General features: G+C 43.7%; 1 protein-coding gene across 1 annotated transcript; it reads left to right on the forward strand.

Moving 5' to 3' along the window:
- Positions 1 to 6,268: 6,268 nt before the first annotated feature.
- On the forward strand, positions 6,269 to 14,480 carry GNAT2 (G protein subunit alpha transducin 2; the record flags this gene model as incomplete). The annotated part of the gene is made up of 8 exons (XM_082667825.1): positions 6,269 to 6,386; positions 8,119 to 8,161; positions 8,464 to 8,605; positions 9,347 to 9,504; positions 11,423 to 11,551; positions 11,783 to 11,912; positions 13,598 to 13,751; positions 14,290 to 14,480. The coding sequence occupies 8 exons, from the start codon at positions 6,269 to 6,271 to the stop codon at positions 14,478 to 14,480; spliced, it is 1,065 nt and encodes a 354-aa protein (XP_082523951.1).
- Between the last annotated feature and the right edge of the window lie 562 nt (positions 14,481 to 15,042).

Consider the following 15,042-nt stretch of genomic DNA (forward strand, 5'->3'; position numbering starts at 1 on the left):
TAAAAGATAGCTATTATTGTTGTGCCAAGGTTCTCTTTTAGCAGAAGTCCTTCCCGGCAGGCGTAGCTAGGCAGGGTGTGTCCTGCAATTCTGACTCCCCTTCCCACATTTATTTCTGTATTTGTTGGTCAAGAGCTTAGGCTCTGTAGCCAGTGTGGTTCAATTCCAGACTTCACCTACTTCCTGACTGCCACTGGGAATGTTAACTTCTCTGTGCTTCTATTTCCTCTATAAAATGAGTGTAAGAGACCCCACTTTATATGGTAGTTTTTAGGATAAATGAACTAATATAAGTTAAGTGCCTGGCTTGTAGTTACTACTCAGTTAATGTTCAGTAATATCATTGCTGTGCTTTGGCCTTGGTCCCCTGTTGACACTCTCAGAGGTTGATTCACCTTGCAGTCTATAAAGAAGGGGTGCTGGGCTATTTTGGGGACTGCAGATACCCCACACAACCAGAACCCCCACTCCCAAGTGGCAGAGAATCCTACTTAAAGGAAACCTGTGGGAGAAAGGCCCTATAACGTCACTGCACATAATTAAACGTATTAGCAGCTATTAGTCTATTCCTGTGTCTCTACCTTGCGGGAGCCCTTTGCCCCCACACCCAGTTGTACTAATGCTCCTCCCAATTCTCACCACCTCAACCAAATTCCTTCCCGAACTCTGCTTCCTCCCCTCCTCCCCAGACTGGATTGTGGACCCTGAATCCTATTCCCTACCGGCACCTGGTGTTGCCTCCATTGATCCCTGCCTACTTACTGCTCTTCACCCTGGACAAACTCAAAAAACCATGGCCTCCGTAAACATGGGGGGGGGGGCGGGAAACTTCACCTCACAAAGAATCAATAAAACTAAAAAGAGAACAAGGAGATACCATGTTCACCCATCAAATTAGCAAAGATTAAAGGAAAAAAAATCCTAAAGCAGGCAAGGGGGTAGTGAGATGGGACACACACATATCCTACTGGTGGTCGTAAAAAACATTGATATAATCTTTCTGAAAGCCATTTGGCAACGTCTACTCAAGAGTCTTAAAAAGGTTCGTATTATCTGATCCAGTAATTCCACTTCCAGGAAATTGTTCTTCTAAAAAGCACTGCAAGAAAAATATGCACAAAATTGTTCATAACTGCAATGTTTATCACATAGAAAGGTTGGAAACTTAAAGGTCCAACAATAGGAAAATGTTTAAATTATGTCATATGCATACAATGAAATACAACCATTAAAAATTGTTCTTGAAGAATCTCTTAATAAGGTGAAAATGTTTACAATGTAAAGTTAGGTGAAAAAAATGGATGCACAGATCTGTACATACAGTATGACCCTAATTATGTGACATATATGCATAGAAAACAAACACATCAAAAAGTGTAACAAATGATTATTGGTGAGTGGTGGAATTATAGCTTATATTTATTTTCCTCTTTATACTTATTTGCATTTTAAAAACTGTCTATAATGCATATCCATGATTTTTATAATCAAGGAAATGGAAAGCAACAAAAGTCTATAAAAATCTGTAATAGCCTCCACATCCCACCTAGTTAAGACTCTCCTATGTCTTAACCCCGGACTAAATTAGTCTTGGGGCCTTTAGGAATTTTGAGGCTGTTGGGCTCTCAACATTGAATAAAAAAATAAATCTCAAAATTAAAAATCAAGTCCCAGGTAACCATGTAGAAGGTCATCTATATTCTGATACAATACAAAATTTGACATAACTTTAAAGGGTGGTATCTTGCATTGGGCCAGGTCTTTTTAGGATTCCCCCTTAATCCAGACCTACCTACCTGTTTACCTACCTAACCAGCCCATAGGTGGCAATTCCTGCCCTCCACCCTACCTAGGAAAACCAGTTCACTAGTCCCTTCATGCTCCTCCCTCGTCCCATCTACAACACACCCTTCACCCTGTAACCCTCCCCTATTTCTAGACTTTCAGTATGCTGTCCCTGCTAGGAAGTCTGCCCTGATTACAGCTAAGCCGCTATCTCCCCACCTATACAACATCAGCAAGAATCTTAGTGGGGTTTCATTGTCTATGCAGAACAGTTTGGGAAATGAAGGAGTGAGTCATCCTCTCCGACCTCCAGCTGTTTTCATATTGGGGACTTAATGTTGTCTTTGAGCCTCTGGGATCTTCCCTAGCTTGAAACCAGCTTCATCATTGCCTAGCCTGTACCCCAGATGGCTCCTGGAATGGGCCTCCCTGAACCTTAGGCCCCCAATGACAATGCACTCCTTAATTCTCTGAAGAACTGCTTCTCTTAGCTTCTAGCCTGATGCTCACCTGTGATGTCAGCCTCCTACCAAGGTCAAACCACTTTCAGCAGATATTAGACTTGGGAGAGAATACCTGCAGCCTCAAAAAGATCATTGGCCATGAGTTTCCTAAACCAAACATTATGCCTAGATCCTTCTAGAATCAAGCTGTTCAGCTCTTTTTCTCAGCTTCTCCCAGGAGCCAGTCCCCCACCCCAGTCACCCCGCATTGTTTATAGCACCATGCAGCTGTATCCAACCATACTTGCTTATAAGTCTTAAATGGGTTTTAGCCAAACCCTTTGTCATTCAAGGCCCTTCACTGGCTAGCCCCAATTTTCCTTTCCTGTTCTCGTCTCCCAGCCCTCCCCTCCATGCACTTTCCACACTTTTACTCCAGTCCAGTCATATCTAACTTCCCAGTCTTCTCTGAGCACACTTTGTACCTCATGCCTCCATGCTTTTTCTCATGCTCTTTCCTCTCCTCCAAATGTCTCCTCCTATTGTTGTTCTGCTTCTCTTTTGAAAGTCTGCTCATTTTGCAATTTTTCTCTCCCTTCTTCTACTAGAGAATTTATCAACTTGACAGTGAGATGTGTAATTGTCTTTTCTACCAGGGGTAGAGGCTAGGTTTTAAACAGCTCTGAACTCTCCAGCACTAGCACAGTGCTCCTTTAACTAAATTGTTTCTCTGTGCATTTACACCAAATCTTCCTTTGGACTGGAAGGCCCTGAAGGGAGTTCCTCTTTCTTCATGCCCACCCCCCAACTCCAGCTGGGACAAGGCTTTACACACAATCCCTACCACTGGGTATAAGACAGATCCTAAGACTTCCCCTTAACTCAGGAAGCAGGATTAAATTAGTTGGAAAACAGTGATTTTTTTTCTTTCATTCAAAATATTGTAACTATTCAAACAACAAAGTCTAAACAGAGGAAGCTTTCCCCACGTTGAGACTCCGGATTACACAGCTTCAAGGCACCAACGCACACTCTTCCTCTGAACAGCTTCCTCTGTTGCTAAAGAAGCTAAAAAATTTTGCAGGGTTATACGGGCTGTGGACTAGGACGCATGAGCTCTAGCTGATTCTGATACTAACTTGTTTAGTAACATGTGGATAGCCTTTCTGTGCTTCAATTCCCTCACCTCTAAAATGGGAGGGAATAGCACCTACTCTACCAGGACACTGAACCCAAATGGGATAATAAAGGAGAAGAGCCACAGGAAAGGCACAGGAGCTTAAGACAGGAGGCAGGAGGCATCAGGATGGTCCATGCATAGTAGCAGGCAGGTCTGTGCAATTAGAGGGCAGGTGAGGGCCAGGAGTTCCCATAGTCAGCTTAGTAGTGGGAATTGGGAGCCCAGCAAGCTAGGAAACAAGGAGAAGCAGCACAGAAGTTTGCTGAGGTGGTAGGTAAAAAAGGAACAAGCTCAAACATTTTTCCCACTTGTGAAACAAGTCAGTGGCTCCTTTAACAATGCAAGTGCTGCTGTTACTGAGCTCATGCATTTGCCCGTCTTTTTTTGCCCAACGTTCTTTCTCGGGCTGCTTTTGTGGGGTAGTGGAAAGAAAGATTGCCCGGCTTGTTTACTAAGCTATATGACCTTGAATAAAAGTTACTTAACCCTCAAGTCTCAGTTATCTGGTCTGTAGTTTGGGGACAAGAGCACTTACCTTGAAGTCAGTGTGAGAATTAACTGAGATGAGCCACGTAAACTGTCTAGCACAGCTCCTGGCAGTTCCTTGCTCTGAACAGTGCAGGCTGCAGCACAGCTCTGGCCTAGGTATAAGTTACCAATATTGTGGGTAGGTTAGGCAGGGCTGGTGAGGTATCATTACTGAAACTTTATAGCCAAGATTCCAAGACAGTCACAATTTCAAAGACTCTCCTGTTTTCCCTTAAGTCAATAAGCACCTGCCAATTTTTGATTGGGAAAAGATGATCACCATGGAAGGCACCTTGGCGGCTGCCTGCTTCTCCATCAGCCCTGAGAGTCTGGGCTCCAGGCCCAGGGCTTCTCAGCCAGATACCCAGATATGCAGGCGAGAGGCAGTGGGTAGGAGGAAGGTGATCAGGGATAGCTCAGGGTACCTGGTAGATGGGAGACCTAGGTTCTACCTCCCACTTTCTCAGTCTACCTGGCCACGGGTGCGCAATTCCACTCTAAAAGGAAAGAGCAAGTTAAATACTTGGTGCTCAGTGTTTCTCTGCATTGGCTGCGCATTAGAACCACCTGGGAGATTTGAAACTCTTCATGCCTGGACTGCACTCCAGACCAGTTAAATCAGTATTTTTTTCTTTTTTTAAGTTCTCTGGGTAAATTCCAATATACACCAAAAGCTGAGAACCACTAGTCTAGATCAGGGTTTTTCAAACTGTATTAGTTTAGAATATAGTTTCTCAGGCTCTAGAATTGGCACTACTACAGGAACTTACTGATTCTAAAACACACTCTTTTAAAAACACACATATATTAACCTCTTTGAAATCAGAATGATCTTCCATTCAGTGCCATCTAAAGTTTGATGAAATATAGAAACGAGCAACCCAGGTAATTCTTATGATTTGGCCAGTTTGAGGAAAACACAGTTCTCTAGTACTCCCTAGGGCAGAGCTTTCCAATCTTTAGTATCCTTAGAGTCACCTGTGATCTGTTAAAATGCAAGTTCCGAACCAGAAGGTCTGTGTTAAGGCCTAAGATTCTGCACTTATAAGAAGCTCCCAGGTGATCTGTGCTGGGCCTTTCACCACATTTTCGGTAGGAACATTCTAAAGTATGTCCCTCTGAGGAGCTTCCACAGCAACTCATTTAAGTAAACTGAAATAATTGGCATAGACAAGTATGACCAATGGAGAGAGTCTTTGATATGTCTGTGAGGCAGTTTGTAGGCTGCACACTCATTTCTCCCTGGGAAGGGGCAGCCGCGACGAGAGCCAGAGGAAGGGCTGCCCTGACCTTTGAGGAGCCAGAGGCTAGAGTCTAATTTCCCAAGGAAGCACTGTTATGTGAGGCAGCACAAACCCTCTACACTGAATACCAGCAAAGTTCACTTGCCAAGTGAAGTTAGGTCCCAGGTGGCTTTAGTGGGTAAGCAGCCCCGTTCTCTCTACCACATACCCTTTTTCCTTCTTTCCCTCACTCATCAAAACTTCATTGAGGATCCACTAATAAACCACAAGGTCTGAAGGATTCAAAGATGAATCAGATTTGGTACCTGACCTTCGGGGGGAGGAATTCAGTCTGGAGGAAACCCATCTGTAAAACAGACAATAATGAAGTGATTAAGTGCTAATAACAGGAGTATGTATAAAGAGATGAGCCAACATAAAGGAACAACGCTAATAGCTTCCTGGTGCAGCAGCCACTGGAGGAGCTGGAGGAAACATTTCTAATCTTTCCAAAAAGGGGTAAACCCCAAACAAAGATTCCTTGCCAGGACCGGCCTGCTATGATGGAAGAGTGTGCGTTGGTGCCTTGAAGCTGTGTAATCTGGAGTCTCAACGTGGGGAAAGCTTCCTCTGTTTGTGTTTCTAATCTCTAGCTCTAAAATGCAAGTGAATCTAAGAAGGAAGAGACTTTTAGGGGATCAGTCCCTCAAAAGGATGGGGCAACCATTATCTTATTCCAGAGAGTTCCAGCATCTGCATCCTATCCTCCTGTGTCAGAATCCAGCACATCATTTCCCTAGGTCTTTGCCCTTTGTCATATTGAGCTCTTAATTGGCTCAACCCATCACATTGCTAGATATAAAGGCTACAATCCCTAGACTAAGTAGGTCTCTGGCTGGGGTACGTAGCCTCAGGCAAGACAGGCAGGGTACGAGAATATAGAGCCCACTCCCTCACCCAGCTCCCTACAGACTGGCTTTTTAGGAGGACTAAGAAACTGATACGTGATCCCAATTTACTTTTTCCTTATCTTCCATCTCTCAGATAGGAAACCCTAGAGGACAAGCTTAAGGGCCAGAGGAAGCCACCAAGGAGGAGACGGCAGAAAGATGGGGAGTGGAGCCAGTGCTGAGGACAAAGAACTGGCCAAGAGGTCCAAAGAGCTAGAAAAGAAGCTGCAGGAGGATGCTGACAAGGAAGCCAAGACCGTCAAGCTGCTATTGCTGGGTGAGCGAGATGGGAAGATGGGCCAGAGAAGGAGAAGGTACTGCTCCTTCCTGCTTATCCTGGATGGTAGGTGGGTTCTAGCCCACTGTGTGGGGAGGAGGGATGGAAGGTCATGTTTCCTCTCCCCATCCAGTCTCAGGCTAGGGGATCAGGAGCTCTAGGGCTGAGCACAGCCACCCCAATGAGATGCAGAATGCCAAAGTTACTCTGGAACTGTTCTGCTCTTCCTTGAACCAGGAATAGTGTGTGAGGGCCAGGATGCACCCACCCATCTCCAAATTTAACCAAACCTAACACCTAACAACTTAGCAAATATCATGAACTCTGGGCTTGCAGACACTTACTGAATCTACAAACAGAAACTCTGAGTCAAGGACTCAGAAAAGGACAGTGGACTCAGAAGTCCTACCATATAATCAGTGTCATGTAGTGCCAAGGATAGGCCTAATGGTTCTTACCAAGTATACTGGTTCCTTCTCCTTGCTTTCAGTAAAAAAATTTGTAAAAATATTAGAAGTGGGGAGCCCTGAGTGGGGATGAATGGAGTCTTTAGAGAAGTCCTTTCCTGGCTTTCTATTCAGCAGCTGCCTCTAAAGCCCCTGCCAGATGGGAGGCTCATCAGCTTGATGAGCTCCTAAGCAGATCACAGGTTTGTGCTGAAAAAAGAAAAGCACCTCAGTCGGTCAGAAATTGATCATGGCTGTAAACAGAGCCAAAACAATAGAGTTTGGGACACCTGGCTTAGGAAAAACACCCAATGGTAGTACAGAGGTAGGCAAGCTGGAGCAGGTAGGATCTTTATAGCAGAAGACTGGCTGGCTGGGCTGGGTTTCCAAACCCATGAGGAGCCTGGGAACTAGAGCCCCAAACTAAGGCACCTCCTTTCCCTCAGCCGATCTGTGGCATGGCCCTAAGGACACACTAAAGAGCACATCTCTGTAAGCAGACTCCAAGGAGCCCAGGAGGCTACAGAGGGGAAAGAGATGGCAAGGCCCCTGAGAGATCTTTTAAGCCTAAGCAGCTTTCTTCTACATTCAGGGTAAGAAGCTTAGAGGGACCAAGCACAGGATAAGTGGGGGGGGGGGGTTGGTTTAAGGCATCAGGGATAGTATAGAGTGGGGGAGAGAGCTGAAGGGTATGCGGGTCTTTGATAGAGGGAGAGTGGGGTGTGAATGAGGATCTAAGAACATTTTAGCCAATAATGGAAACAGTAAGATAACGAAAAAATAGTATTTCAGTGAGGTGATCCAGCTTTCTCCAATCCCACCCCAAGATCACTCTCCTGAGTAAAAATAGGCAGAGTAGAAATGTGTTAAAGGAGTTCCCCTGAATCTATCAGTGGTTCTCAACGAGATCTTGTACATCTCCACCCCCACCCCAAGACACCTGGAAACGTCGGGAACATTTTTGGTCGTCACAGCTAGAAGACTGGAGTGCTATTGGCCTCTGCCAGGAGTGCTGCTAAACACCCTACAATGCACAGGACAGCCCTCCACAGAAAAAACCATCCAGCCCAAAGTGTCAATACTGCAGAGGTTGAGAAACTCTCCTCTAATTCCAGATCAAATGGCCTGAGCTCCAAGCTGGCAGAAATTGGGGCAGTAATCATCCCTATGTGTTCTCCCCTAGCAAGGCTCCCAAGCGAGCAGTGGCTTAGACTTCTCACGGGCCATCTCCTGGAGGGTTGGGGAGAGCCGGTGGAAATCTGAAGCATAAGCATTTCTCCCTGCAGGTGCTGGGGAGTCAGGAAAGAGCACTATCGTCAAACAGATGAAGTGAGTAGGAACAAAGCCCCAAAGGACTGAGGTAGGGTGAAGACGTCAGTAGAGCCAGTGGAAGCATGGAGGATAAAGGTCTCTTTATCTGGGTTCCTAAGGAACCCAGATGTAAAGGATATAAAGGATCTTATTCCCAATGTCCCTCATCTGCATGCCCCGTGTCCCTCACTCTCCACTTCCGTACAGCAGTAAGAATAGAGAGATTGGGTTCTTATGACCCTTTAAATCCTCCCAGAGTCCCAATCCCTTAGGTCTGGTTACTCAGGTCCAACGAAGGGCTGGGTGTCTCCTCCTTGCAGGATCATTCATCAGGATGGCTATTCACCAGAAGAATGCCTGGAGTACAAGGCCATCATCTATGGGAATGTGCTACAGTCCATCCTGGCTATCATCCGGGCCATGCCCACGCTGGGCATTGACTTTGCTGAAGCAAGCTGTGTGGTACGTGGTTAACGCTATGTGGTTAAGGGTGGGAGGAAAGGCTAATGAGGAGAACAGGCCAGTGGCCAACGAGCTATGAGGAAACATGGGTCAGAAAAAAGTTTATGTAACTAAAATCCCATTTGCTGAGCTTTAAATCTTTTTACTTCAGTCCTAGCAAAGCATGCAATTCCTACCTTTATAATAAATGTTCATTAAAAAAAAAATCTGCTCTCAGCTTCCTCTGCCTTTTGGTCTTATTTTACCATTTAAATTGTTCCCCTCAGGTTCTTTGCCCTGGCTGTGGAACTTTTATAGGCCAAATTCCTAGTTCCAGTTATTGTCCTTTTCCTAGATTTCAATCATTGAAAAAACAAAGGTGCTAGGTTCCTGTCTATCATCTTGTCCATTTCATGATCAATCTGGTCTTTAAACTTCCAATCTCCCTGCAGCAGAGCACCCACATTTTGTGGCAGGACACTCACTTTTGGACTAAGGATGGAAGATGGAAACACCACAGAGGAAGCCCCTGGGACCTCTGTTATCCACTAGATATCCCAGGACTGGATATATTGCCACCCTCTGCATCTCAGAAGCACCCTCAAAAATTAATCAGTGTTTATTTTAGAATCTTTGCTGGACACCATCTCCACCTTAGGCTTTGGTTGCAATGCAAAATGCTTTCCTTTCAGCAGAATTCCCAAAAGCCTCCTGGAAAGCCATTACTCCCGTGTAAGTCTCATCCTGGTTTCTGCCTTACAGGATGATGGGCGACAGCTCAACAACCTGGCTGACTCCATTGAGGAGGGCACTATGCCTCCCGAGCTGGTGGAGGTCATCAAGAAGTTGTGGAAGGATAGTGGGGTGCAAGCCTGCTTTGACAGAGCTGCAGAGTACCAGCTCAATGACTCGGCATCCTAGTAAGACTCTGACTGGGGAGGGGGTGGGATGAGGCGTCGGCAACCTTCTAGGAGAAATCACAGCCAGCTGAAAATTTTAGGCACTGACAGCTGGAGACCCAAGGACTGAATTCAGGCTGCATGCCTGTCTTATTAGGCTTGAGCAGTGTTTTACTATGCTTTGAATTTAATGCCTTTACATTGGGACATTTGCCACAGTTCCCACCACTCTGTATTGCTTTACACTGGTTCACTGCAGCCTACAAAGCTGAAGACTCAAAATTCAAAACAGAGGTGCTCTGTTTAACAGCCCTCAGCCCCTGCCTTCTTAATTCACACACGTAGCCTCTCCTTTCAGAATCATGAACACTAATACAGCCCTGCGGTTCTGCCACGCATTCTCCTAGGAGGCATGATTCATCATGGCCCTCTCAGGGCTGAAATTTCTAGCTGGCAACACAGGCTGTACTTAAGTCACTAGCCTAAAATGAAAATCTCCTTCACCCACAGCATCTTATGTCAAGGTGCCAGGGCACAGGACACAAACTGCCAGGGCAAACCAAAGAAAGTTGGTCAGGGGTTAGAGAGTACCAGCTATGCAAAGTTGGTCCCCAAAAGATAAGGTACGCAGAGTTTATCAATCCTACCTCAAACAGCATGATATCATAGATGGGCATGAGCTTCAGAGGCAAACAGACCTGGGTTTAGCCCCTGTTTTATCACCTTATCTTATAATAAAGTTATCATTTACTATCCCTGGAGTACTCACTCGCTCAGGCCTAGGCACTGCTCAGTGCATTAGGTACACCTTTTCATTTAATCTGCACAATATGCCTTTATGGTAGATAGTATTTTTTATTAGTCCTATTTATAGATGGAAAACCTGAGGTTCAGAGAAGAAAATTAACTTGCCCAAAGTCATATAGATAAATGGCAGAGGCTGGATTGAAATCCAGGTCTATTTGTCCACAAAGTTGAATGTTTTTTACAATATAGCACAATGCCTCTTGTCCTGGACAAGTTATTTAACTCTTCTGGATTTTTCCTTCATCTGTAAAATGGGATATGAAACTTGAAGGTTTATGAGGTTAAATGAGAATTTAAATGTGAAAATGTCTGGCATATACTTAATTTGCCCTCCCTCTTTCTCTCAGTCCTCTCACTTCACATCTGTTTTTTTTTTTTTTTTTTTTTTTACTTTTTAATGCTAACTATCAAACAAATACAAAAGCAGAATAATACAATCAATCACCTGGCTTCAACTGTTACCAACCGATGGCCACTCTTGTTTCATTTTATCTCCATTTCCCACTGGAATATTTTGAAGTGAACTCCAGATATATAATTTCATCCTAAAAATTTCACTATGTTAGCTCTAAAAAATAAAAGATTCTTAAAAAAAAAAAGAATCACAACATAATCATCACATCTAAATATTTAATAATTCCTTAATGTCATCAAATATCCAAGTCAGTGTTCATTCAATTTTCCCCAATTATCTCGAATGTTTTCCCTTCAACTTGATTCAGGATATAAACAAGGTCCATGCATTGCACTGGTTCACATCTCATATATTTCTAAAATCTCTTTTAATCTACTCCTGCTTCTTGATGGAATTTTGGCACCCATTTAAACCACCAAGTCTCATTCAAGGGTCTAGAAAACCTTGTAGTCAGGTGAAACACAAGGAAAAGTTATCTGACTTGACTTAAATGGGACAGAACCTCTGCCCCAAATGGGCTTGTCCCTCAGCCCATCCCACACTTCCTTTTGTAAGGACACAAGAGGGTTTGAAGGAAAGACTCCTATATTTAACAATATGAATTCTAGGCTGGTTCTATCACTAAGTTAGCTATATGCCTTTGGGGAAAACCCTTCACCTTTCTTGACTTTGGCTGTGGAAAATTTAATATTATCAATGCCAATCACTTTTTTCCAGCTACCTGAATCAATTAGACCGAATTACAGCCCCTGACTACCTCCCTAATGAGCAAGATGTGCTACGATCCAGAGTCAAAACCACAGGCATCATTGAGACCAAGTTTTCTGTCAAAGACTTGAACTTCAGGTGAGTACACGGTTCCCTGGGAGCATGTCAGATACCCAAAAAGGGACATAGGTATGCTTCTTGGCTTTCACAAAAGCCCAGTCTGACTTCCTCCTACTTCTCCCCCTTTCCTTTCCACTTCCCATCTTACCGCTAACTGGCCCCAAAGTTGCCACCTCTGTGGGGTAAACACCAAGTGCATGTGGGTCACACAGTAGGTATACGTTTGAAAACAGGTGTTTCTTCTCTCAGGATGTTTGATGTGGGAGGGCAGAGATCAGAGAGAAAGAAGTGGATCCACTGCTTTGAGGGAGTCACCTGCATCATTTTCTGTGCAGCCCTCAGTGCCTATGATATGGTGCTGGTGGAAGATGACGAAGTGGTGAGTGACCTTTGCACCAAGCAGCTTTGATAGATAATTCCCCTGTGACCTTTCCTCTAAACTTTGTGTCACTCCATTACCCCAACTTGGGTGATTTCAGCTAACACTAATAGTCTAGCAGTCTTCTAGCAGACCAATGTCTCAAGCAAATAATTCTAAGAAAACCTCTTCTTCTGCAGGTTCTAGGTTAGCACTTTAGAACTCCAGATTTACTGAGAGCTTGGTCTCCAATTAGACATCCAAGTATTACTTGGGACATCAAAAATCTCATAAGAGAAACTGAGTATTAAAGGGGTAAGTGATCATTAACTTCGCAAGGCAAAGGAGTTACTTAGTAGTCTCCCAGGCTGCCTATGGAAGTAAAGGATAGGAGATGAAAATGATAGAGCAGAAAGAACAACATACGATGTGTATCTTTATGCAACATGATAGAGAGGTTGCATACTAACCTCACTTGGAAGCCTAAATATATACTCAGTGTCAACAGGACTACAGAGAGACTGGCAAACCAGTTTTCTCACATACCACTTAAATTGGCAGCTGGAGAACTACCTGAAGGTGGTTCTCTTGAGCCTGTGGAGTTTTACAAGACAGGAGCTCTGCAGGAACAGTGTCAGCCCATCCAGGTACCTTCCAAGTTTAAGACAGGGCATGTCAAAGGCATGGAAAATGCCAATTTTACAAATGCATCTGCTCTATAAACGGAGGCCCACAGTTTACTGATAGAAGACAAAGCTTCTATCCTTCTATTCCCTGCTCCAGTTCTTCTCCCTTCTCCTTAGTAGTTCAGGTTCACATTAGAGCACTCTGAATATCTTCTAGCCAAAATGTCTTAGAGGGTCATGCATTTTCCAAGATCTCTTCCATCTTTAACCTTGAAGTCTAGAAGGCCTTAAAGGGTTTTTATAGGAGTATTAGCAATGAGAAAAGGCTACTAATTAGTTTTATAAGGTGAAAAGACTGAGCCCAAGTCAGCTAATAGCACACTTCAAGACCCTAAAGGTCTACTCCCTAACAATAGGCTGGTTTGGGGCACTGGGTAACCTCTGGACTCTGCAGATTACAGCACTACTTCTCACTCATTGAAAGTGGCAATCAGAGAAGGAAATAAGGCAGAAGTGCTTGTGCTGTGGCACTGGGAAATTCTTTAGCCCTTACCATTTGGCACAAGGGCCAAGTAATCCCTATTATGTTCCTGCCTGAACTGAGATCTTGGACTTTATAACAGAAGCCTATCAAAATCATCCTGGAGATGTATGTGGACATGTTAACTTGGGCCCAGTTTCAACCCTGAATCAGCAGCCCTTAAGGATATCAAAATCCTAAGCTGTGCCCTGGTTGCCAAAGATCTGCATAACATTTACTGTACACCTATACACCACCTACTATCATGGACACTATGCATACATGATCTCATCTAACCTTCATAATAATCCTGATAGGGAAACTGAGACTCAGAAAAGCTCAGGACTTTCCCCCAAATCATACAGTTGTGATATAAAGAGGATTAGAAGGAAGTCAGATCTCTTTGGCTCTACTCTACCACACTAAAAAAGAGATAAGCTGTTCCCCATCTTTCCTTTTACATTTGGAACACTGGTTTCTTCAAGGGAAGCAAGAACAGGAAGTAGGCAGATATCCCATAAGCCCAACCTGATATCTCTGATGGTGTTTCCTCTTAATAGAATCGTATGCATGAGTCACTGCACCTGTTCAACAGTATATGCAACCACAAGTTCTTTGCGGCTACTTCCATTGTCCTCTTTCTCAACAAGAAGGACCTCTTTGAGGAAAAAATCAAGAAAGTCCATCTCAGCATTTGTTTTCCAGAGTATGATGGTAAGTGCCAGGGGCTGGAGACAATTCTTTCATAGTAATGACAGGTGGCTGCCTCATTTCCTATACCAAGGAGACATAAAGGAACTTGTCTTTAAGGAGTAGTAAGTGAAACTCCTCTGCTTTGCCAAGTTGATGATCCCTTATCCCTTTAATATTCAGTTCCTCTTATGAGCTTTATAATGTCCAAGTGATATTTGGATGTCTAACCTGAGAAAGCTGAGCATTCAGTTAGAGGTTTAAATTCCGATGTCTCCAGAATAGAGCAGACATTAGATTCAGGAGACCCACAGACTGCTCAGATGATAACTGCCAGAAACCAAGGGTGGAGACATAGAGACACCTCTCTCCTCAATTTCTTTGCTCAACTCAAGTGGGAAACACTGGAGTGCAATAAAGGAGAGGGCCCTCCCTCTAAAAATAGGCCCCCAACTGCAGCTGTCTAATACAACATTTCGAGGATCAAGTGAGTCACTTAAAAAGTGAGCAACTAAGAAGGGTTAATTTATCCCACTTCTTCACTATTTTTCTGGAAAACCAGGGAACAACTCTTACGAGGATGCAGGGAATTATATCAAGAGTCAATTCCTTGACCTCAACATGAGAAAAGATGTCAAAGAAATCTACAGTCACATGACCTGTGCCACAGACACCCAGAATGTCAAATTTGTATTTGATGCAGTTACAGATATTATTATCAAAGAAAACCTCAAGGACTGTGGACTCTTCTAATTCTCACCATTCCTCAAGTATACGTTCTATAAACAGGTTCAGAATCTGGGTAATTTCAAGCAGAAAATTTTAGGTCAATATACCATGACAAGAATACATCCATTCTCCCTTGGAGATGGAGTAGGTATGATTGCAATTGTGTCTCATACGTTCTTTTAAAAGTGGGATAGCTAGTACAGTTTAAAGAATGCAAGGCCAGGAGTCAGAAGACCCAGGTTCCAGTACTGGTTCTGCAACTTACTACAAAAATGTAAATATTTCATTTCTGTGAGCCTTGAGTTCCTCATCTATAAAATGAAGATAACTTCTCTATACTACTTCACAGGGTTATTCTAATGATCACAAACATAACTGAAGGAGGGGAAGGCACATAAAAGCTGTGTGGTGAGTGACAGAAAGAAATCCTACATAAAAGCTCCCATGTATGAAATTCAACACCAGGTTTTTAGATGAATTATCCCAAACAAAAAAGCAAACCTTCCCTGCAGTCTGCAAAAAAACTAATTAAAAACAGAACCTCACTAAACCTACCACCCCTTTTTACTAACAGACCTTTACGTGC

Source organism: Grampus griseus (genome assembly GCF_964374135.1).
Source record: "Grampus griseus genome assembly, chromosome: 1".
Taxonomy (NCBI): Eukaryota; Metazoa; Chordata; class Mammalia; order Artiodactyla; family Delphinidae; genus Grampus; species Grampus griseus.